The sequence below is a fragment of the Clinocottus analis genome, unplaced genomic scaffold (genome assembly GCF_023055335.1).
Source record: "Clinocottus analis isolate CAN_PGR_092001 unplaced genomic scaffold, fCliAna1.0.p SCAF_10, whole genome shotgun sequence".
Classification (NCBI taxonomy): domain Eukaryota; kingdom Metazoa; phylum Chordata; class Actinopteri; order Perciformes; family Cottidae; genus Clinocottus; species Clinocottus analis.
Window position 1 is genome coordinate 18220700 of NW_027175821.1, and position 25421 is coordinate 18246120.

Consider the following 25421-nt stretch of genomic DNA (forward strand, 5'->3'; position numbering starts at 1 on the left):
GTGGACACCCACACTTCAGCGCACCAGGTGCATAAAAATGGCCGCCTCACAAGCTTTAAGTTGGATCCTCCGTAGCCATTTTTTTAAGCTAATATTTTGATTTTTTTATATTCATGTTGCCTGCAAACATTTACTCTGCAGCAGAAAGACATTGTTTTGAAGTATAATGGCAGCCTGCTGTTTCTCAGCTCTTTTCAAACAACTTTTCCTGAACGTCTGCATGAAACAAAGGCCTTCCTGTCTGAGATTACAGAAGTCCAGACCTCGATGCACAACACTGGTTGTGCTAACTCCTATATAAAGCCTCATGATGGAGCGTTGTGTTAGCTCATGCAGAGCGCTGAAGCCGCTCTCTCATTACTGCTGATTGCCGTCAGGTGCTCGATAGCTCGTGGCTACCGACATCCAAACACGCTCGAGCCGCTGTTCAGCTCAGCCGCGATAACCTTACGACTAATCCGCTGACCCGCTCTTCCCTCCACCACCAACGCCAAGCGCTTGAGATTTTAATATTTTCTTTGCATTCAATGATGTTTGAATCTTTGTGTATGTGCTAATTAGAGGATTAGTTCTCCCATCAGAGTTTTCTCTGCAGCGCTTTGAAAGACCCGTGTAGCCATTTCCTTTATATGATCAGTTCTTTGATGGAAGTCAATCAAAGTTATACTGAAAAGATTGGTGCTAATTGCTCACTCTTCATCTTGTTTATGCATAACCATTAATGACAAATGAAAAGGTGAGCCCGCCTACTGTGTATTCACTTTACCCAGCTGTATAGAGCAGAATAATAATGATCTACAACCTTTTACATCGGCCCAATACAACAGCAAGTGTAAAATATAAATATATATTATGAACCAGATGGGCTACATATTGGACCAAGAATGAAGCGGAGGGAGTTGAGTTTTGTACGTACTTTCGTAACAATAGCAAACTAAAATGGTCTGAGAGGGCAAATTATGAATTCATGTGTATTTGATGATCAGAATGAGACGTCATACTTTTCCCCTTTTCTGTTTGTGAATACAGCCGTGTGTTTTGATTTGTTGCACAATGTTATCATTTCATTTCACACCACATCTCGTGGTGCTCCGGCGATGACCTTGGCTCTCTCACTCGTTGGGAGGGGACGTGTGATCGGGTGATGGCGCTCCACCTGGCCCTGTCCTCGCTGTTTGTTTGAGGCGAGAGTGGTTTCCCTGGTGAGAGCACAAGTTTCCACTGTGACAAGGAGGAAGATGGAGATAAGGATGAGAGAGATAAGGGCAAAAGGCAGAGGTACAAAAAAAAAAGAAACGAAGAGTGGGAAAATGTAGCCAAAGAGGGAAAGATTGAGATAAAAGAGGGGAGATTAGAGCGAGGCAGAAAAACAGAGGGAGGCAAAGAAAAAGTGTTTAGTCAACTGTGAAAGATAAGACGTGAGAGATTGAAAGAGAGGGAGACACGGTAAACGGGGGAGATTAGAGAGAAAAAGAAAAAGTGGAGGTTTAAGGCTGGGGTCATGGGGGAAAAGCTGTGAAGGACTGACAGACTGCCATGAAAGACTAGTGACTGGGGAAAGGACCGATGGAGGATAGATGAAGGGAAGAGGAAGAGGAACTGAAAGAAAGTGAAAAGATGAAGACAGACAGATAGCAGAGGGGTAAGACAGGGAGGAGAACATTGATAGATGTGGAACAGAAGCATTCGGGTTGGATCCTGTCTCCAAAGTCACTCAGAAGTGAGTAGATACTTCAAATTACAAGTCCAAAAATAAATATTAAAAAAAAAAATGAATTCTTTCACCGTGGAAGCAGCTCTTTCCTCGAGTTGAAAACGACAAATCAATGCTGTATTGAACGTTTCACCACGTCCAAGAAGGCTTATCAAGATGCTGCACTTTCCAAGGAACTGACACACACACACACACACACACACACACACACACACACACTGAAAGCCCGTGACAAGACCCAGCAGCATGGAGTCTGGGTGACGGGGAAGTGGCTCGCTGTCAGAAGCGTACATGTGGTGTCTGGAGTGCACTGGCAGGACGGATGAGGCTCAGACTCTCCTTTCCCTCTGTGTTTGTGTCTGCTTCCCAATGCCTGCACCGCTTCATGACGTTCGTCCATGATTACAAGGAATGCGACATCATCGTAACGGCAACTTCATCTTTGTGGTTTCGGGTTCAGTCATTTTAGAGTCTGTCAGCTTATTGACACATTGAAAAGCTATTTTTACTTCATTTCTATGGGTTTCCTGACAGGTAGTGTGGCTCATGGGCTGTGGGCATTGGCCTGCCGTTGGTCTCATAGTCCTCTTTCACGGTCTCCCTGCCTTTCTCTATCTCCACTATCTATTTGGCCCGATGGCAAAATGTAATTGAAAGTGTATTTAAAGTCCTTTCAGCTTTTTCTCATATCACGAAACCCTCCATTCTTGACTTGGAGCTCACTCTGAGAGCGCATCTGTTGTTGCAGAAGGATTCATAACGGTCTGCACTGATCAGCAGTGATTTCACGTGACATCAGATGAGATGTGGGATCTTCTCTTCGGCCCCGGGACCTTTCAAGGACCCTTGTCGGACTCCCGGACCCCATTTTGAGCTCTTGGGACGAGCTGCCCTCGACCACAGCGGCGCTCTCAGTCTCAGGCCGGGGTATGGCTCTTATTAGTGGTACTTGCCATGGCAGCTTGGAGAAGTCTTTTGAAACCTAATATGGTCTTAAATCAGATTTATAAATGTTTAGGTGTATTATGAAAAACACACACGCAGGCCTGCTTGGCAAATCCAGACTGTGTTTATGTGTATGTGTGAGTGTGTGCGTCTGTCAGCCAGAGAGGGCGAGGGGACGCTTACAAAACGAGCGAAAGAGAGTCGTGTGTGTGTGTGTGTGTGTGTAATAGGAGAGAAAATTGTGTGTTTTGTTTGTCTGCGCTCGCTCGTGTGTGTGTGTGTGTGTGTTTTTTCTTTTTTCCTTGCCCTAATTCCTCCAGTACGACAGCGTTTCAATAAACAGCAAACCCGTATAAAGGGAACCAGTCTATACACACACACTCAGGCAGTCAGTTCACATTGCAGTGTGCATACATTGTGCACCCGCAGTTAAAACAGATTGAATGACAGCCAGGAAACACGATAAGCTTTTAAACTCTGATGATGGAAAGAGAAAATAATTTCATCCCACTTCTTTTTCTCTTTTTTTCACTGGAAAACTTCTAAATAAGTCAGAGCGGCAGGCGCGATAAGTGTGTGGGGAGAAGTGTGAGTGTGTGCGCACAATTTTCCTGGTGCCCACACGGTAGGAGTGTTTGTGTGTTTTGGTTTGTGTTTGTTTGTGTTTGTATGTTTGTGTGTGTGTGTGTGTGGGCTCATATGCTGTGGGCCGTTCCCACGCTCTGTCCGACTAACACATTCGCTAATTTGCCGGAGCAAGAACACACACAGCGACACACCAACGCACACACACTCAGTCCTTCCTCACCGATGTTCATTTGCTCTGACGCATTCTTTTAAATAATACAAACGGTGTGCTGTGAAGATACACCGTGTCATTCATCTAAGTTCATACTGTTGATCACACTCAATCTCATTAGCGATCACCTTTGTTTGTCTCTCTGCAGGGATTTGAACAGGAACAACATCACCAGGGTCACGAAGGTGGACTTCTCTGGCCTCAAGAACCTCCGGATCCTGTGAGTCTGTTTCCTCCTTTGTTTCTGTTCACTGCTGCTGACTCGACTGTTGTTCAGCCAGGTTCATCAAATTACACTGAACGCTCCGCTCTTGCTTTTTGGTCCCGTCATGTTTATTTGTTCCTGGGTTTATGTCCAAAGATTAAAGGCCTCGTGCAAAAACTCCTCCGAGTTGTGTTTTTTCCTCTGTTCGCTCGTATAAGCGAGCCGAGTACGAGAAAATCCAAAGAACAAGGGAATCTGGGAATGTGACTAATTCTCTAAAATCTCTTTGTGTGATTTGCTTTCCAAAGAGCTCGACTCAACTTTTCACGAGGTGCTTCCCAAAACTGCAACTGCAGGGCCGCTGTGATGCTGCGTTCACACCAAACACGGCGCAAGTTATTCACGCGACTAGTTTACACGCAAAGTCAATGCACATGTAACGGACTTGTTCGGGACACAGAAGAAGTCGGCTCCGTTGAATTTTTCCAGCACTTGTTTATTTTTCTGCAGAAGACAACACACATACATTTCCTTCCAGTCTGTCTACGCACATGAAGCTCCTAAACACACAGAAGAACGTATACAGGGAAAATATATGACAAGGCGGCCGGATATGGACAGTACAATTGGCGCCAAATAAAAACACCCACCAAACACGCACTTCTACCGTCTAAACTATCAACCCGACAGCTGGACACCGCGAGTGCATCAGCGACCATCACCGTGTCCAACAAACGGTCACATTTCAGAAGAATAAAACAAAACAGTGCGACATATTCTCCCTACGTCTTACCTTCAACGGTAACTCCCTTTTGTGAACGTAAGACGGAACTACGGGAGCCTAGGAGGTGCGGAAAAGGCAAAACGCAACCTCCGCAGGAAACAGACTCAACTTTTCAAAATAAAAGTCATACACACTCAACAAGATTGCTGAATAACAAACAAAAATAAAACACATTGAAAATAGGAAATGACAGTGTGTTTTTAACTCCGTTACACACAGACGCGATGGGTTGCGAAGACGCACATTTTCCTGCCGGCCGGCGCTAATGACGCTAATGACGCGGGACAAACAAGAGCGTTGGACGCGGCGCGAATTTGCGCGATTTGAAAGTGTCCAACTCCGCGTTGAGAAGCTCCGCCCGTCATCACCGCCGTCCTGCCGTTGCTGAGGCAAACTGCTGCTGAAGTAGCGCGTGAACGCAGCATAAGTCATCTTCCATCAAACAACTGGAGCACTGAAAGAACATGCTTTTGATAAATGTTTGGTAGCTTCAAATAGCTTCAAGCTATCTTTCATCCCCATGGAGCGACATTGTCATAGTTCAGTAAAAAACACATCAATTTCTAAGTAGACGTTTGGGCGTACAAAGCGTGCGACTTTGCATCTCATCTCCAACAGCAAGTGTTGGTTTCTTTCTCCCCTCAGATGGCTTAGGTTGTGTAAACATATTACACACCTCAACACACAGAAAGAAAAGGCTCCGGTGAGATGCTATCAAACGACCCATTTAGTCATTTAAGTATGAGGGTTTTATGTTTATTCTATCAGGTACCAGCAGGTCTATTATGACTCTTTCCTCATTGTGTCTCGGTATTTGTTTCTTTACAAGGATTCCCATTAACAGAAAAAAAAGCTGCCATGCTGGAGCAATTAGGCAAGTGCTATATTTACCTAATGGGCCTGTATATGGCTATAGGGGAAACAAGTCTCTATAAAATAAAGTTTCCCGTCCTAATTAAGGATTTTAGAGCAACAGAGAATGCACGTGTCTCATCCAAGGAGTTGAATTATTACTGCATATTTATGAGGTTAAATAATATAGTAATTATGAGCTGACACGCCAAGCAACCATATGTGTAAACTGGAGCAGATATGACATGCAGGGATTGAAACTGCTGAAACAAATGTTGCAGTCCTGGAATTGTTTGCAAGAAAGTGTGAGTCATGTTTTATATGAAACGGTGAAAGAAAAGATAAGTTAGAATTCACTCCCATGTCTCTCTGAACAATAAGTAGGGAATGCTGCATATTTCAAGTTGTGCAAGCCAGGGATACCAGAAAGCCTTTGAAAATGAGAAATCAGGAACAGACATTTGAGATTTGAGAGGGGATTTGTGTCAAGTTGTGCACATGCTATTCAACAAGAAACTGAACAAAATAAATGAAATACATATTTTAGTTGTTCCTTGTTTCTCCTCTGCATATTGGCCACAAAGAGCTGAACTAACTTGACGTTTCACAGCCTACCATAGTGATACAAGATCGGTTCAGGAGGAATACAACAGCTGAGGCTGACTAACAACTGGTCTGTCACACGGCCAAATGACTCATAAAGACAATTTATTGACAACAGACTCAACACGTCGCTGTCAGTAAACATCTCAAATGGACGGCTTCTTTTTTTCAAACACCATCCTTCATGCTCTCAACAAGAAAAACACCGGCTGACATGCAAGAGCCCTCGATGACGCTCTGACTCGTCATATCTGAACGGCTGCACCTCACAGGAGTGTGACTCCTCGTCTCCTCTCAGCTGTCCTAATTGACTTCAAGGGCTCTCTCACTCCTCTGCCTCAAGTGGCTCAAATGTGTGTCTGTGCATCTGTGTGTGTGTGTGTGTGTGCGTGTGTGTGTGTGTAAGGCCTATAATAACTATAATCACTGTTTGCTGCATGCAGCTTCCCTCCTCACTCTGTTTTAACCAGACTGGTAGATAAAAATACACTGAAGGCACAAACTACACTGAGGAGTGGAAATAACTTTATGCTTGTGTGTGTGTGTTTGCATTTGTTCGCGCATTTGTTTAACTCTAACCATATCTGTGAGGACTATGATGAATTTATGAACTTTTCGGGTTTTTCAGTGTTTTTGAGAAAAAGAGACAGAGAGAGACCTTTTTGTGTACATCCTGTGCACTTGAGAAGGACCAAGAGTAAGAGGCTGTGTGTGTGTGTGCGCGCATGCGTGTGTGTGTGTGTGTGTGTGGGGTGGCCAGCAGCTTGTTTCATGTGGTTGGTGATAAACTGCTGTGACATTTCCCTGCTGTAAGTCTCTTAAAGAAATGGGAAGGAGATGGCTTGAGAAGGGGAAGATAGTCTGAGAAAGTATACACTCATACACACACACACACACACACACACACACACACACACACACACACACACACACACACACACATACACACACACACATTGTTGCATACGATATCAAGGGATGAAAAAAAGCCTACGTGGTCACAAAAGTAGCCTTTCCCCTTATCTGTAGGTATTACTGTCACTTACCAGACCTCTATATCTCACTTTCTATTACACACGCACACACACAAGCACGCATGCACACACGCACACACTTCATGCCAAGTCCTGGGATTCCTGGTCACTTACATACATCCCATGGGAAACGTTTGCATGTAGTTAAACACTTCTCGCATTTTTCCCAGGGAAGGATAATCGCTGCAGACAAAGTATTGCTCAATGCCCATGCGTATATATATATACAGGCTAGTCATTATTGATAATTAGTCGTGTGAACATACTTGCCTTCCTTTACAAATAATCTGACATCCTCAGATCCCCAAACTACATGTGAGCATATCATGTGGTTGTACGTTCACAACTCAACAATCTCAGAATCAAACATGAAGAAATAACTCCGTTGGACTTGTTTAGTGCTACTTAACGTCTTCACATGTGGTGTCCGACCTCAATAAAACACCCGCTTCAGACTCTTTGCTGTCATCCGATGAAACATTTAACACTTTTTTGCTCTTTTAAAAGCGGTCTGAAGGCTCTTTAATCCGAGCGGTCCGACTGTAATCACAGACGCGGCTCGCCTCGGCCTCCGTGCTGCATGCGCAACACTTAGCGTAATATCCTTGGCAGCCGTCGCTTTGCGAGATTTCTTCCAGACTGTGGCGAAATTGAGTAATTCCAAACAAATTTCGATGTAGGTGAAAACTTGAGCTTGATAGTGAACGTTAATGTGGTTTCACCCGTTGTGCGTAAACAACAAGTGAAGTTAATACCCCCTCAAGTATTTCCTTATTTCCTTCATACGCCAAGAGCTCTTGAGTTTGGCCACGAGGAAGCGTGACATCATCGTGCGCTTTTTAATGGTTGCTAAGACTCTCTAATATGGTTGAATGAAAGTGTTATTAGACACACCGGGCCTCACACACATGAAACCAATACACACTTGCTCTCCTCGCTCCCTCTTCCTCCATCTCGATGACGAGCGCTACAGACAGAGCAATATAAAAACAATACCTCATCTGAACAATATGCCAGCATCGACTCCCCGCACCATGTGTTTGGCTTTAAGTCCCCCGTCTTCATAAACTTCATTGAATAAATCAGCATGCGGTTGATCCCTCATTTGGACAAATAAACTCTCATAGTTACTCACAGTTATGTCTTGATTCAGCTTGCAACCCCCCGAGTTTACGAGGTCGGCTTTTCTATCAGGACGGAGGAAATGGAGCGAGACGAGAATACACGTGTTGGATTAATACTGATGGGCTGCGGTCAGGAGGCGTGTGCTTGCTGCGCTGTACCTGTGTGTACTCTTCATGTGTTCATACACATCTCTAACATGCGGTGTGTGGATGCCTCTTCTGTACAATGTGTATTTTTTCCCCGGTAGTGTGCGGTTGCCTTTGTTAGCTCAGAGTTTCAACTGTATTCTGCGACTCTCGTTACTTTTCTGAGCGTGTGTCGCAGTGTTTCTGTGTATGAACTGGTTTAGGCATGCCGGACCGTTCATCACTTAATATTCAGTGATTTAAAACATATATACATGTTGCAAAGAAAGTATATGTATGAAGTACAGTATGTTGCATGATTAATGTTGTAAATCATTTCAACCCAGACCCCCCCCCACTGGTATTTGCTCCATGTGCATTCCCATGCATGCATGTTTGAGTGACTGAGTCTGTTATCTTTCCAAGTGCACGCTTCTGTCCAACAAACTGTGTGTGTGGAAAGAGCCGCTATGACAGACCGCTGATTAATGGCTGTAATATAGCTGCATTTCTGTCTAAACATTTTCTTTGAAAGAATATTTAAAGGAAGGGTCACGCCAAAACAATTCAAGTCCACATGGCAGGCCAGATATGGCCTCTTTTGACACAGCTTATTCAGTCCTCCTCGGTTTCCTAGCCTTCTTTTAATATCGCTCTCACTCCATTCCTCTCTTTCATTCGGGGTCTCTCTCTTTCTGCATCCTCCCTTATCTCCTTCCCCTTTGCTTCTCTTCTCTTCCTCTGTCGCTCACAACGGCATCTTCATCCCCTCCCCTCTCAGGAGATGTCACTCTTAACATCCTCAGACAGAAAGTATAAACATGCATATCTGCGGAGATGTTCTCTCTCCTTTACCCGTCCCATCTGGAAAACCTTAGATCTCTCCGAAAACATTGACAGCACACTCGGAGCAGGGAAGAGAAAACAAAAAGGGAGGATGATACAGTGCATTGGGAGCATCATCGGTGGAAAGACGCACACGAAACAAAGAAGATATCCAGTGAGGGCTGCAAGAGGGATGTTAATTGTTTGTTTTGGCTCACTCGATTGGGACATTTGTGAAATGCTGCGTGTCTTAAACTTTTCAAACGCTCGCTCGGTGCCAGATTCATTTGTTAAATGCACTGAGTCCCTGTTTATACAACCAATTTCTTAAAAGTGCAAATGTCTCCCTCAATGTTTGAAATCTCTTTATTTCTTTCCGGCAAGCAGCTGATGTTCATCTCGTGTTTGAACCTCCGGGTCAGCCTGGAAAGCTGGCTGTGGATAGAAGTTCCCAACCACACTGTCGTCCCGCAGTTTGATATTTATAAATTAGGACTTTTTTTTTCTTTTCTCTAACTATGTAAAGTCATTTGTTTTGCTGTTGCCTCATTGGACAGACTGTCATTGAGCGTTGTTCTCCCTTGTCTTGACTGTTATTCTTGGAAGATTTTGTTGAATTATAAAAGTAACAACTGCTTTTCCTCTGTGTCTTCTCTCTGTCCGTCACTGTAGTCATCTGGAGGACAATCAGGTCAGTGTTGTCGAGAGAGGAGCCTTCCAGGACCTCCGACTGCTGGAGCGGCTGTAAGTGCACCACTAACTACATATTGCTAACTGTTCTGCGGAAGTGAGAGAGGGAAAAAGAAGCTAAACAGCTGATGCACACTGAAGGTATTTTAGGCCCGTAAAAAAAAACAAAAACCCAGGCTACAAAAAAGGCACAAAAATAAATATCCCAAAATATGCATACATGCACACCGGCAAACACGACTTCACAGACATGCAAATATTTGACTTGCGACTGCAGATTTTCCATTTCCCCAAACATACACACACACACACACACACACACACACACACACACACCCAAAGTCACACAAAGAGAGTGTCTGGATGATACCCAAGTCCATCCACTTCACACACAACCTCGGAATCTCTCATAGATATTGCCTTGTTCGGTGTGTGTGTGTGTGTGTGTGTGTGTGTGTGTGTGTGTGTGTGTGTCCCCGTCAGCTCACACCAAGGCTCGAGTCAACAGAATCAATGTGTCAGTGCACAGCACAACACTTCCCACACACACACACCTGCATGTTTATGAGTGTGTTGCAGGGATGACAGACAGACAGCTCTCCAGGACAGTGCTCGTGATGCCGTGGCTTGAATCACAAATACAGAGCGACCCCACTGCGTATTATCAGACGTTAACTCTATTCAGAATATGTAACGAACGTGTAGCTGCCATATCTGATGAGCACGGCACTTCTAAACCTAGGAACGGGCCGTCTTCACAGCGTTGACTTCACATCGCTGGGCTGGGAAAGCAGCTGAGGATTCCCTCACTGATATGATAACGTCAGGTTCTCTATTTGAGCACAGCGGGGAGTCGTAGCGCTGTCTTTCCACATCGTGCGTTCACAGTATCACGATGATAGTAACTTTAAGTGATACTAAAGAACGGCATAGGGGCAAGATAGATAGATTTAAAGGTGTTATCTGCCACGAAGAGGAGGGTTTAGACTTTAAAAAGAGCAAAGATGGATGGAAGAAGTTGTCTGAGAGCTGAAAGCTCTTTGAGTGGCAGCAACATGTGGGTCTTGTCTCCTAATGGAGATCACACAACCAATAGTAAAAGCGTGAGGCGCTTTAATGTTAAAATGGCTTTTTAATGCAGTGTGTCAGGACAGGTCAGAGGTCAGGGGTGAGGGGATAGAGATGGTGGGAGGCAACATAGCTGTGTGTCAAAACTCACACAAGCGATGGCGTCCGAGGCGCTGAGCAACCTGAAGGTATTCAAAGCCAAAGTTGATTATAAATGTATAAGTAAGTAAGTATCGTCTACGGATGACCGGGACCTAATCGAAGGGGATAAAGTACATTTTCTCTCTTTTGAGCATGTGAAAGAGAACGATAATAATAATCAGTGTCCTGAAGCCAGTGATAATGAAAGGCTTTTTAAGAAGCTTTCTTCACAGGGTCTCTGAGGTTATGGCCGTCAGGGTGAAAGTTTAGGGGTGAGAGGTCGTGGTGCTGAGTCTGTGTGATTTACTGCGTCACAATGTGAAAAACATGAAGCTTAAGTAGTCATCGCCTCGTGGGAGTACGTCCATGTATGTCCACACATTTCACCTCATGTGGTCATTAAAATGAATCAAACACAGACTCGGAGTTGGTCTGAAAAGGCAAAATGAAGCAGATTTATATTCCCGCATGAGGCTGTAATCTGTAATTGATGGATATTTTTGCAGAAGGATTGGTCTTTTTTAAGACGCGCAAGTTCATATTTTGTTTTCCTGAAAAAGATATATCAAATTTCGGGATTTTTAGGTAAACTGGCCCAGTGAGATTACTTCCCTTCAGCCTCCAAACCATTTCTGCTGGACTTTACTGTGTTTCTGACTAATAGGGATAATTTTCCAAATTTAAAAAAACACAGTGCCCATGGACTTGTGGCCTGGGAATGTTTCAAAGGTTCCTAGCAGAAGAAACTCGTCATTAGTATTTGAAAACACACAAAGGATTCTTCTCTTAAAAACCATAACTGTTTTATGAGCGAACATCTTAAAATGACTCATAACTGTAACAGTAGCCGATCAGGCGCTTATACTTTTGTACCAGCCGTTATTTTCTCAGAGCAAGGGTCAATTATTTCAAATGGAGGGTATAGCTCTTTTTGGGCTGCAGCTCTCTTTCCATTGGTGCACACAGAAGTGAAAGTTGGGGTCTTATTATCATTATCACGAGGGTTAAAAGGTTGGTGTCTGTGTCTTCTCCAGAACAGATTCTCCTCTGTGACCCCGTGACCCCTCCATCCTCCTTTTCTTCTCGTTTTCCCCTCCACGCCTCGTCTATCAGCCAAATGCTTTGGTAGCTTGATAACACTTTCACTCCCTCTACTCACGCTGTCCTCATCTATCTTTGCTGCAGCCAACCCCACCCTCCTCCTGCACACTAACACACACACACACACACGCACACTCAAGCACACATTCAAGCAGACACATCTTTCACCCTCACACACATGTCTACCTTGTTGGTCAACACCAGTCTGTCACCCTCTCCATCTTCCTCTGCTTCTCATTCCTTTGTAAATAATTGCCATGTGTTCATTTCATGCTCGGTTCGACATACTGGAGCACAGAAGTGTTTCACATGCAAGACATCTGAAGGCCTCGAGCTGTCGGGAAACAGTCGCATATCAAAGAGAGGGGGGAAAAAAAAAAATGTCCCAAAAAGTTTCTTGGAACCTTTAATAATATTACCAAGATTTCAAAACCACGTAGAGGTGGTGACGTTGACCCCAAACTATTCAACACGAGAACATCCAGAGGGTCTTAATTAAGAGATGTTTTTTTAACTTGTTTTTTCTAATAATTGACTGTTTATCCATCTGGTGATTAATGAGAGCCAGCCCGTCCTGCTGATGCTTTGAGATTTTGTTGCGATCATAAAAAAAAAAAAAAGATAAATTGTCACGGCTGCACATGTGAAGATGGGCTGTCATCCTGGTATCCGTGTCGGTTGAGTGACCCGCACACAACTAGCGGATGAGTTTATGAAGGAGGCCGCTCTCCTCTCCTGATTGGCTGTTACTGTCAGCCTGAAAGCCTTTTTAAGTACGACGTGGTCTTCAGTGATGCCGAAGGTCCTCCAGCCGATTTTAGTTTCCTCTTTTGTTTTTCATTCCTCATGTAATGCATCTGAAATGCCTATTTGAGTTGCTTCTTTTGTTGTCAATGTGCAGGCATCTTTTACCAAGATGTGGGACTGTTTATGTTGGCTGCAAACATCTGACACTACTTATTGGAAAGCTTATATTGAAGAGTGCTAAACCTCTTCGACTTGTTTGTCTGGACCAATGCGAGATGACTAATGCATGTGGATAAGCTCTCCCTTCTATTGCCGAGAAATGGGAATTAAATAGGAATTCTTTGGCAAAGCTCCTGCATTTTATGCATTTTTTTTCAATATAAAGACGATATGATGAGACTTATTTTTGCTATATGTTAACAACGTAGTGCACGTGACTCCCCAAGATGAATGTATATGGTTTTCATCTCTTCATAAAGAATATAATTGGTTTAACTTAGTGCATTTTTCAGTTGTTTTTTTTAACTGAACACGGCTTTCAACAAAATGCAGATGACTGGAAGACGCCAGGAAACTAAACGCGTTCCTTCGTTCACTCCCAGGTCAACGCACATGCGGGGACGATGCTGATAACTGGCTTTAGAGAGCTTAGAGGACGATAACCTGCAGCTGACACACACACACACACACACACACACACACACACACACACACAGCATGATAACCTGTAAGTCATGATCACAGGAAACCAGACAGACTTTCCCATGAGTTTGACCTTTGACCCGTGAACCCGATGACCTTCTAGGCGATCCCGTCGCCTGGTTGGTGATAGTCCAGTCAACACAAATGCTGGGCATCGGAGTGATTCATGAGCGCCTGGCTCTTTGAGTTTATCAAAGTAAAACCATTTAATCAAAACTATTTCCTTTCTCTTCCTCCCTCTTCTTCTTCTCTCCACAGTCGCCTGAACAGAAACAAACTGCAGTTCCTCCCAGAGCTTCTCTTCCAGTCCAACCCCAAACTAGGACGCCTGTGAGTACACCTTTTCTTGTTTATCCATCCCACTTTCCTCAACCCCCCCCCCCCCCCTCTCTCTCTCTCTGGATCTCCCTCAATCTCTCCCTCTCTCAGCTCTTCTCTGTCTTCTTTTGATGTGTCACATGATCCATTCAAAAACAGCGCCACGGTGCAACGTCGGAACTTTTATCCGGGGTTGAGGGTTCAAGTCCCGCACCAGGTGTCACAGTGCCGCTCTGTGCTCCTGCTGAGAGGTGAAAAGGAGCATATGTGTGTGTGTGTGTGTGTGTGTGTGTGTGTGTGTGTGTGTGTGTGTGTGTGTGTGTGTGTGTGACTGTGCACGCGTGATTTTAAGAGGTGAAAGTGTGCCTGGAGCGAATGTTTTGCTTGGACCTGTGAGGAATTTTTATTCAGGAATATGGAGTTTTCCCAGAGCATTCAGAGTATACGAGCAGGTCACCCTGATGCAGAGGAGCCTCCCACTTCCCCTCCTTCTCTCTTTCTCATCTCACATTCCCAGATTTGAGTGTTTCGGTCCCATCGGTGCATCCACCCTGTCTCCTTTCCTTCCCCGCGTGCCCTCTCCGTCTGCACTCTGTCTTTACACTCAGGTTTTCTATTTGTCTCCTCAGATAATCTCTCTGTCAGCTCAGGTTGAAGGTTCACGCACCTTTCTAAACATTTTGACTGTTTACGTTGGGCTGCCTTCATGTAAAGCGAGAGGTAGACACTGTGTGTGTGTGTGTTTGTGTGTGTGTGTGTGTGTGTGTGTGTGTGTGTGTTTCTGTGCGCTTTTGACTTATGTCTGCAGTCCTTCTCATTTGCCTTCTTAAGCTTATTTCTCATGTATTTCTTATACCACATTGATATACTGTATCAGCATATCAGTGTGTGTGTGTGTGTGTGTTGCGAGGTGTCAGGATAGGGAATACCAGCACTAGGACATTAAACTTCTGACTTCTCTCCCTCTCTTTCATCTGGTTTGTACGAGGCCTTTGGAGACCTTCCTTTGTGGAAACCTGTTCTTCTGTGAATGGTCTGTTTGTGTTGTGGGCAACACAGACGTGTAGGTCTGAAAACGTGTGTAGGTTGCGTCCTCACAGAGAACGTCAGCTTCCTAAATGTGTAATAATATGTCAAAATGTCCAAAGAAGCATCTCACAGGGCTGATGTCCACCTCTACACCAGTGGTAGGCATGTAAGACACGAGTCATAGTCCCACAACAACATGACCAAACACACTCTTCAAGTGTTGAAGCCCTGGGAGTCGCAGGCTGTTGGTGGACCACAATTGATGGGAATATTCTGAAGATCCCTCAAACGGGACATCAGATTATGCTGCAGGAACATCAGAGATGTTTCCGTTGGAGGTTTTTAACCCACTTTGCTGTGAGCCTCTGACGCCATTGTAACGTGTTTCAGCCGCCTGCGTGAAGAAGCTTCCTACAACCTTTCATGAGCATCTTTAAAGCATGCGGGCAGCACACTACGACATCGTCTCTTCCAACACTAACACAGGTCTAATCTACATTAAATTATTCACCATCGCTGTCCGGTAAAAATTGTGCGTCTGCATCAAAAAACTTGAATTTTCTAAATGTACACTGCTTTGATCAGTGGCAATATTTCCGAATAAAATATAAGTCAAAAAAGAAAAGTGCTCTTGAACCCTGAATCTTTTTTTAATGATAATATTGGTGGTTCATGGTTATGACAACAAATTGTCGTTTCCGCAGCACTTTTCTCCAACTCTTGTGTTGGCGGAAAGATGAAATCTTCCCAGGAGGGGGGCCCGCTGTGAAGCCCATGTTGAATCGCGTGTTTCAAACATTGTGGTGATGAGCGTGATGTATTGCTGAACACAGCAAAGTGGACTGTTATGGCTGAGAGCAAATCGCCATTTACGTCAACTGTGGCTTCCAGGATCACACACAGTGAAAAGCCTCTCGTGTGAACGTCAGGGACACACACAGCGAGGGATGCAAACACATGCAATCGCACCATCATACACACACACACACACACACTCTCTCTCTCACTGTGCTTACTTCCTAGCTCCCCTTTCTCTTGTTCTTCATGAGTGACAGTCTCATTCCCTCCGCCGCCTGGATTACTCTTCTATAAAACCCGTAATTGTTCTCGATAGCTCTTATTTATCGCCGTTTGAATATGGATCTCTGGAGCTCTCAGACAACTCGGTACGAGAGTGGAAAGGGTGAACGTGTTCCAAACTTAACATTATAAATCTCATGTTCTTTATATCCCTACTTTCCCATCAGCACAATCTAAATTACAGTGTCTGGAGTTTCCTCCTGCTCTTTATTTATTTTTTTTCTCTCTTCTTTTCCACTTTTTCTCATCTTTCTCGTCCACTTCATTTGGTGCTCTTCCCCCATCCACACTGTGTTTTTCTCCGAAATGAAGGAAGCGGCGGTAATGTAAATAGCCAGGTATGTGGACGAGAGAGAGAGAGAGCGCGTCGGAGAGAAAGACAGAAGAGGAAGAAACGAAAGAGGAATGACAGCCGGGTGAGGGCGAAAGCGAGAGGAGGGCGGCCGACTGATAGAGAGAAAAACAGCGGGAGGGTAAGAAGGAGGAGACGGGGAGGTTTGCTGGTGGGTTTCTGGTTTGGGTTCGTAACCTTCCTCTCTGTCAGCCTCGGTTAGATATTAAATGATGGCAGTGTGATAGGAATTACCTCTTAACCCTCCTATTAAAGCCCTGTGGTCTGAGGTTTGGAGACGAGGGGAGAGGGAAGGAGCTGGACGAGCATCAAGGGAAAATAGGCACGGGTTGAAGGTTCTGCTCCTGAGGTGGGTGGGAGGTAAGGGCAAGAGGTATCAGGCTGGGTAATAGTCTTCCAGGAGTCTTGGACCCGGAGATGATTCCTCGCTAGTATCGAAAAGAGATTGGCTTTGTTTCTTGTTGGAAAGCGCTCTGATTGAGCGGTACGTGCGGATGGCGAGTGCCTGACAAAGACAGATGAATGATGGGTATTGGGGAGGTCATGTGAAGGAGGGCGATGGATGGCTGAAAGGTTGCTGGTGGAGGATGAAGGGAGCGGGTGGATGGATGGAGGGGTTGGAGTCCTGGTGACCCCCCCCCCACCCGTTGCTCAGTGGTCGGGGTCGGGAGCAAACAAAGATAGGGATGGTGAGATGGATGGATCGCGGACTGGAGTCTGTGGGTTTCAGTGTGTGCAGTCTGTGGTCGCTTTCCCCCCACAGTTTGCAGAGACTGTGGTCTCACAGCACATGCACCCAGACACACACACACACACACACACACACACACACACGCACACTGAGACGAAGCTTCGAGTAGAACACATTTACTAGAAAGGCAATGACTTTTTGGTTTGAAAAGCAACAATCACGGTGGCTCGGATGGAAACGCGCGAGCCTTTGGGTTCGAGGGCTTTTGTGCGTCAGTGCACGTGTGAGTGTATCAGGAGGTTTACTTTGCTAAGTGACGTGATGGCTGTTAGTCTCCTGTCTAACAACACTGACCCAGACTGAGCCTCATCCTGTTATCTTCACTTTCTGCTCCGCTAGTTTGCGTGTGTTTGCGCATGTTTTACGTGTGCATGCCTGTGAAATGTCTGCGAGAGTGTGTGTGTGTGTGTGAGAGTGTGTGTGTGCGTGTGTGTGTGTGTGTGTGTGTTGCGTGCAGGCAGGGCCCCAAAATGCAGTCTGTGCATGCGAGCCAGCGCTGTTCATTCTTCAGCATTCTCCCTTCATTAAAGCAGCTCAGGTTACAGTTGATTGGTTTGCATGAGAGGACAGGGGGAGCGATGAAGAAGAGAAACGAGAGCAACGTCAGACAGAGAGATGTCTCCTCCTTTCCTTCACCACTAGGAGGGCTTCCTGTGCTGCATATTACATAATGCAGGAGGAGATTTTTGACCATGTTTTAACATCATTTGACACTGAAATAAAAGCATTGTCTGGTTATGAAGACGTAGAACGCTTGTGTATTTTACGCCACATTATTTTGAACGAGCGATATGGCAAAGTCTGCGCTTAAAACACTTTACTGCTTGAAGCAAAGCTGGCCAACTTGTAAAAGACTGAATAATACAATCTTCGTCTTGGAAATGAAAAAGCTCAATTCATAAACAATAAAACACTCAATTCCATACAGCTCGGTTCTACTCAACTCGACAAGCATCTCTTTTGGTTCCAAGCAAACGCTGTGTTGTAAATAGAAAGACAAAATTCAAACGTTAGTCATAAAACTAAATCTGACAAAAGCTACCAAATCAGATTTGTGTTTGCCAACTTACTCTAGTGTAGTAAAGCTTGTATTCTCCTGTCTTCAGCCTCTTCCTACCCTTTCACTCTGCTGCGTCATGTCCTAACAGCACCTTGTAAAACGCATCACAGCAGCCAAACTTTTAGCCTAAAAGGTTTGTTTTGGAGGCGCAATGGAAAGAGGAGTAAGGAAGGGAAGGACGGAAATATAGCAGAAGGGAAATGGCCGGCAATAGTCAACACATCATGACCTGGAAGGTCGCCAGTGTAAACCCTTGCACTGACGGGTGGACGGTAATGAGACATGCTCTGCTGCACCATTAGGATACCTTTGAGCAAGGCACTTAACCTCCAGATGCTTCACTGGAGCCCCCAGATGTGAAAGTGTGGACCTTCCTCAGTTACTGTACATACAACTGTGCTGAGTTGAGTTGGGAGGGAGGAGGGGGGAGCTGGACAAGAGAGAGAGAGAGAGAGAGAGAGAGAGAGAGAGAGAGAGAGAGAGAGAGAGAGAGAGAGAGAGAGAGAGGAATGAGGGAGGGAAGGCTACAGGGAGCAGAGGGTCATTTGAGATGTCTTTTCCTCCTAATTAAGGTAATGGAGAAAGACGAGGAGGTTGCCTTTAATCTTGGCTAATTGTCCATTTAGAGGCGACTGCGATAGTTTACCTGCTGGAATGTTACGGTTAATATTACAGGAAGTGGGCGGACTCTGTGCGTCCAGTGATTGGCCGCGACAGACGGGGCCTCGGCGCCGATTGGTGGGGATGGTCTGGAGGGGTGACCGTAAAGTGCCTGAATTCGTGTGTGTGTCCCCTTTTTTCATCACGGGCTGGTTCACTCATTTACTTTCTTTCCCTTTCCCCGCCGCATGAGCTCTCTTTCTGTTGCACATACACCGAACAAACGGCGCCGTTGTTTGTATCGCTGTCAGCAATTGAAAGATTGTTTTCTTGTCACTAGGCTCCGGGCCCTTTGTTTGGTTTTCACGCCACTGGGTGCTGGCGAGAAGCAAATAAGTCTCAAATATATAAACACACACACACACACGCACACGCACGCACACACACACACACACACACACACACATGCACACACATACACGCACACACACACGCGTGCACACACACATCTCTCTCTCTCTCTCTTTCTCTCTCTCACGCCACCTCTCCCGCTGATTCAACACCACAGGCTCTGGATGCAAAATTGTGTGTGTGTGTTTGTGTGTGTGTGTGTGTGAGTGAGTGCATGTGTTAGTGCATGGCAGACTTAATACCAAACCACACACCCACGACAAAACTTCCTAGTAATTGAACATGACTCAGAAGCACAAACCAAGGTATACAGCTGCACCACGAGACTATTAGGACCTGACAAGCAGCTGCGCCACAGGGCCTATGCACATCAGTACTCTGGGATTGTACTTTATAAAAACTTACTTTGAGTCAATCTTTAAAAATCCTAATTGCATTCAAAAACAAAGGAAAACGTGCCAGTCGGTTATAATGGCAGTTGGTGTTCTGGAATGGAGCTGCACCAGGTGGCACATAGGCTCCACGACGGAGCTGCACCAAAGGACCCACATTGGAATTCACTGGTATTCGGGCGAGGTAAGGTACTTTTACAGAGGGAACCTGACCAGAGCTGCACTGAAACGAGACTGCTCTTAGCGACTTGTGTGTGTGTGGGGTGTGTGTGTGTGTGTTTCTTTCAGTGCGTACCTTTTTGTGTGTCTGTGTGTGTGCGTGTGTGTGCGTTTCCCACAGCCCAGACGGCAGTGTGATTTTGTCCCAAGACATATTTAGATAAATACACGCTGCAGAGATACCAAAAACCAAGAGAGAGAGAGAGAGAGAGAGAGAGAGAGAGAGAGAGAGAGAGAGAGAGAGAGAGAGAGAGAGAGACGTACAAGGGGAGCAAGCGAGAGAGAAAAAAGGAGAGAGAGGGAGACAATAACTGGTAATTTGAGAGATCTGTAAAATCCAGGAGACGTTTTAATCAAAAGTTTCGTACATTCCTTCATGTGTGTGTGTTTTGGTATACTCATTTTTCCAACGATTTCTAAACCAGAATCTCTGCTTCCATCATAAGTGTTGAGGAATTTAAGAAACCCAAATTCCGCAGTAATATTTATCCTGTAAAAGGTTGATTTCTTGGCCGTTTATACACATAACTGGGCTTCAGTTATCACTGTGACAGCCGCCCATCAGAAGAGAAGAACGTATTGCACGTTGTGCACATTGTGTCGCTCTTACTTTTGCCTTCTTGTTGACACTGACTTACGCTAATATTTGGCTCGCTGACATTCAGGTGTTGGACTTTCGCCCACACTCACATTCTCCTTTTAAAATCCGTAATTAAATAGCTTCTATATACTGAACAACCTGCTGTAAGAATGACTTGATTTCTTTTGTCTTTAACGCTGTCGGCCATGTTTAGCTTTGTGCGTGTGTCCACATTTATATACTTCTAGTGTTTCAGCCTCGCACAATTTTTCTTAAGCACTTTCAAAGTGTATGAATACAAAAGCAATAGGTTACATTTGGCACTTTTCTGTGAAAGCAGTTAAGAGGCCAAAAGTTAGGAAGTTTGTGTGTGTACATGTGTGCGTGTAGACCTTAGTGCGTCTTCTTATAGGGATGTGTAATTAAAATAAATTAAAGTGTTTCCTAGCAGCCAGGCGATCACCAAGCAGGCGGTCTTAAAGTTCACAACACCTTTTCCCTTTCAGCCGCCCACTTTAGCAGCTAGCGAGCTAGCGAGCTGCAGGGCCAGTTCCTATGAAATGTTCGTGGGAGGCTGGAGGCTTGTAGATTTTTTTTATTCATGGCAAAGAATTTTTATGTGCTTACACTGAAATAGCACAGAGGCTGCATGTGGTAGTCATTTTACCTCACAAATAAAGGTGAGTTGGATGGGGAGCCGCTAGTACACATAGTGAAAACTTTACGTGCTTATGTGTGCGTCCATTTGGGAGTCTGTGTGCGCTTACTGTATGTGCTTGATTGTGATTAATGTGCGCAATTAGGGTATTTATTGAATATGAATACACAGCATGTGTGTACATCCTGATGTATTTCTAAATGTGTTTACATAATTTGGGTCTCTGCTTGCGTCTGCATGTTTGCTTATATGTTTGTTTACGTCGTGCATTTGTTTGTTCATGTCTACTTATATTTATATCTCTGGCTTCGCTTGCTTGTGTGTGTGTGTGTGTGTGTGTGTGTGTGTGTGTGTGTGTGTATCTATACATATATTTAAGAGAGAGGCAAACTTGATAACGGGCCAAACGCACTCACACTGTTTGTTTAATCACAATTTAGGTTTACATGAGAACGCTAATCAAAAACAGACTCGGCTCCCTGGAAAGCTGGAGGAGGAGGAAGAGGAGGAGGAAAAGGAGGAGGAGGAGGAGGAAGAGGAGGAGGATGACGATAGAGAAGAGATCTGAGTGAGAGGAGGAAATGGATGGGGAGGCATGAGGCGCATGAAAGGGAATAGGAGCAGGAGGACAGGAAAGAAAACAAGCCTCTTACACAGGTGAAGACAAGACATGAAGGAAGAGGAAAAGATGGAATAAAATGGGCGATGAGAGGAGAAATAGTCCAGTAGATACTCTCTCTGAGTAGCAGCTTTAAGAGAATAGAAGCTTTTGTTGATTGTTGACCTCTTTTTTCCCTTCGTACAGACCGGACTAATGGCCTGGCTCTGATTTTAGATACTTTATTTTTCCTAAAGGACGTTTGAAATAACCTGGCAACTGGTATCTGTCCTGCTTGTGAGTGTGCGTGTGTGTGTGTGTGTGTGTGTGTTTGTGTGTGTCTTTGTGTGTCTGTGTGTGTGTTTTGACATGGTGGGTTTCAGTAGTAAAAGCACAATGAAGTCGTACACACACTACACTCCATCACTGGCAAAAGACAAACCACTAAACAAATGTAATGTCCTCCATAATTACATTCATGTGTGTGAGATGATAAAAAAAGGCTGATTCTTTACTCAACAAAGCCTTTGGCTTCATGTCTGTTGCACTTTTTATAGTGAAACTCCAGACTGCGTGTTTCAGACTACTTCTTCATAGTTTCCTGGGAAGCACAGTGGATTAGCGAGGAGAAAGAAGGAAGTGCAATGCAAAGGTCACCGCGCTCTTTTTTTGTTCCATTTTTATTGTATGTGTTGTGATGTTAACTGGAGTTGTCAAGATTTAATTTCATGTTGTTAATCACCTTGTAAGAAAGTGGTAGCTGTCCGATTTCCAAAATAAATCTCTTAAAGTGTTGCAGCGCTTGAAACCTGACCTACAGTCTTGCTGCTGCTGTAGAGTTACGGTGATGTCATGTCAGGGGTTCTGTCTTCAGTCTGGATTCTGGGAAACAATCTTTCCCGGTTAATTTACAGCGAGGTGACATGTGGGCCTGCACTCGGTATAAATCGAAGCTCCGGCTCAGTGTGGGGTCATAAAAGTGCTGAAATCTCTCGGTCTCTATGTGTGTTTCTGCAACAAGTACCATATTTTACAGGACTCCCACATGGCCCGGTGTTCTTTAATGCAGCAGTACACTCGTGGGGGAGTCCTGGGAAACTACGAAACTGACCAGCATGTCCCAAAACAGTCAAGTATCCTCAGGAGTTCTATCTATATTCAACACTTGTCTACCTAACGACTTACAGGAGAGATGAGAGGACTCTGTCTCTTCCAGTCACTGTAATGTCAGCCAAAGAACAGTTTGCATTGGATGTTACAAAATAAAAATCTTTTAGCATAACCTCAGGATTGCAGAATCATCTAATACTGACGTTCTCATCCAACCAGGAAACACAAACACGGCGAACGAATGTGATTCCAATCAACTGCTTTTGCAGCAACACACTTTGTTTAGATTTCATCTGTGCAGAGGTTGAGGAGTAAATGAGTGTTTTTATATCAAGAAATCGTCTCATAAGTCGATATGTGTGACTTCAAATGCATCACCTTGTGACAACGTTAGCCTTAACCAACCCAAGTAGTCCTTTACATTTGATAAACAAAAATCCAGCATTAGTCTCACGTGTCCTAGAAACCCTCGCAGCAATGTGATGTGCAGGATTTTCCCCCCACGGATACTTACGAGACAGCCTCCTCCGTCAAATATTGTCCCGCCTCCAATTCTTGATAAAACTCTCGATGAGTGTCTTCATGGAAAACGCTCTTCTCCAACAGGCGCTGCACATGGTTTTTTGATTTTTGAGATTTTTGCGGTGGTGCCGTATCGTAATCAGCACAGCGAGGCGAGACAGGCGGCGCTGCCAAAGAGGCAGAAAAGAGCTGTCTGCTTTTGGCCGGACAGCCGCCTTATAAACGCAAAAGTCTGTCACTGACTGACTGGACGGGTGATAAAAATGACACCATCGGTCAATGCACTTTCATGTGCCACGGGGCTTCCGCTAGTAATGTGTCTGGCACCACAGCAAAAGAAAACATCACACATACGGAACATGTAAAGCCGATTAGGTCATTATTAGTCTGCTATTGCCTGCTGTTCCATGTTTTTTTAATATAGGTTTATACCGCCAGCTGGCGTTTCAGAACATGTGTCTGAGCATTGTTTTGTACCGTGACTAGAGATCACACACACTCACACGCACTCACCACACACTCATTACACAACTATTGCTTTCTGTAAGGTTTAGTGAATGACAGTCAACGGAAGTGTTGTGATTCACGTGTGTTTGTGTGAGGGAGACTTTATAGGAGGTTGAAATAGCTATTGCATTCATTGTTTGCCCTTATTATGGCTACTGACGACAACACAGTTGGGGCTGGCTAATGTCTCACACGCACACACACACGCGCACACATCGGCAGACACACACACACACACACGGGCAGACACATGTTGGTGTCTAGAGGGTCGTACTTTCTGTGTTTGGGCCTGCATGTGAATGTGTGTGCGTCAGAAGTTCGACTTGTGATTTATGCTGTTTAAGAAAAGTCTGATTGTAACAAATGGACTCAAACTGTTGTTATTGCTCTGGTGCAATCAGAGTTACACACGCACACACACACACACACATAGACTGACCCACAATCACTGTCTGTATCTAACTGTCACACACACACACACACAGTAAGAACAAACACTGCAGACACACACATCGAGGCACTGTGGAGAGACACAAACAAACACACAGCAGTGCTGTCGCTCTCTCCCTCTCTCCTCATCTGTCTCACTGTCACATACGAACACCTTCACCACAGCACGGCTCTCACATGTGTTGCAAATGTTTCTCCGACGATATAAGACTTTAACAAACTAGCAGCTGTAATATTTTCCACAGTCCTTTACAGGTGTGTCTCTTAGTGAAACAGTAGTGCGACTCTGTACATTTAAATGAATGAATGAATGCATGACAGGTTACCGGTTACCGGTTTAGCACAACATATTTCCTGACATACTGGAATATCAGGTAGGACTTTCTGGCACAGTGCGAAACTGGTTTGAATCCTGTCTAAATAAGAGGGACTACTTTGTGTTGATTGATAAAACAACGACACTTGGAGATCCCCAGGGCTCCATTCTTGGGTCTCTTTAACATCTACATGCTCCCTTTGGCTCAAATGATAGAAAAACAACAAAATGTCAAACCATAATAACACAGATGACACACTGAACAATGATATTGCCGTGTGAGTTTGGTCCCACACAAGCTATGACTAATCAATGGCGAGATAGTACTCTTGGTTCATAAAGGTCCAGGGGCAACGTAGCCACATGTCTGCCGCTGCGTTGTGAACCGTCCAGACCTCCCAGGTCGTCTGGGAGGTCTGCTCACTGTCCCCAGAGTCCCGACTCAACACGCAGAAGCAACGTTCAGTTTCCATGCAGCGCTTAGGGAACAAACTCGAAGAAAGCTTGAGGTCTGCTCCAATTTTCAGTTTTGAATCTCTTTTAAATCTTTTAAAATCTTCGTATTCTGTGTCAATGCCTTTGGTGTCTTGTGTAAAGTGGTTTAAATTGTCTCAGGATGAAATCTTCCTGTCCTGTGTAAGGTAAAAACTGTAAAACCTTTTATTATAGAATCTATTGAGAATTTAATCCTGCACAGAAACAACCTAAATACACATTATTTGGGCAATAAACTATTTTGAAACATCCGTATCATGCAGTGATCTGCATAGAACCAGAGTTTGTCTGTTAGTCATTACAGCGCTATGATATAACATGCTAGATATGAAGACCTCACTCGGGAAGCTGGAAGCTTTTATGTACCACTGCATGAGTCAACAGCAAAAATAACTAACATAAGCTGCTACATGCAACGTTTAAACATGGCTAAATCACGGCCATATTGAGGCTGAAACATTAGAATAAACACTGAGAACAAAAAAAAACCACCACCAAGAAGATTGGCAGCTT

The 25421-nt window shown here is 44.6% G+C and overlaps 1 protein-coding gene across 1 annotated transcript in view; it reads left to right on the top strand.

The window, feature by feature from the left end:
• Positions 1–25421, top strand: part of slit3 (slit homolog 3 (Drosophila)) — a 232179-nt gene that overhangs the window by 11127 nt on the left and 195631 nt on the right. Inside the window, exons 2-4 of the mRNA XM_068594006.1 lie at positions 3607–3678; positions 9684–9755; positions 13719–13790. Coding sequence (XP_068450107.1) covers positions 3607–3678; positions 9684–9755; positions 13719–13790 — 216 coding nt within the window. The remainder of the gene's footprint in view (positions 1–3606; positions 3679–9683; positions 9756–13718; positions 13791–25421) is intronic.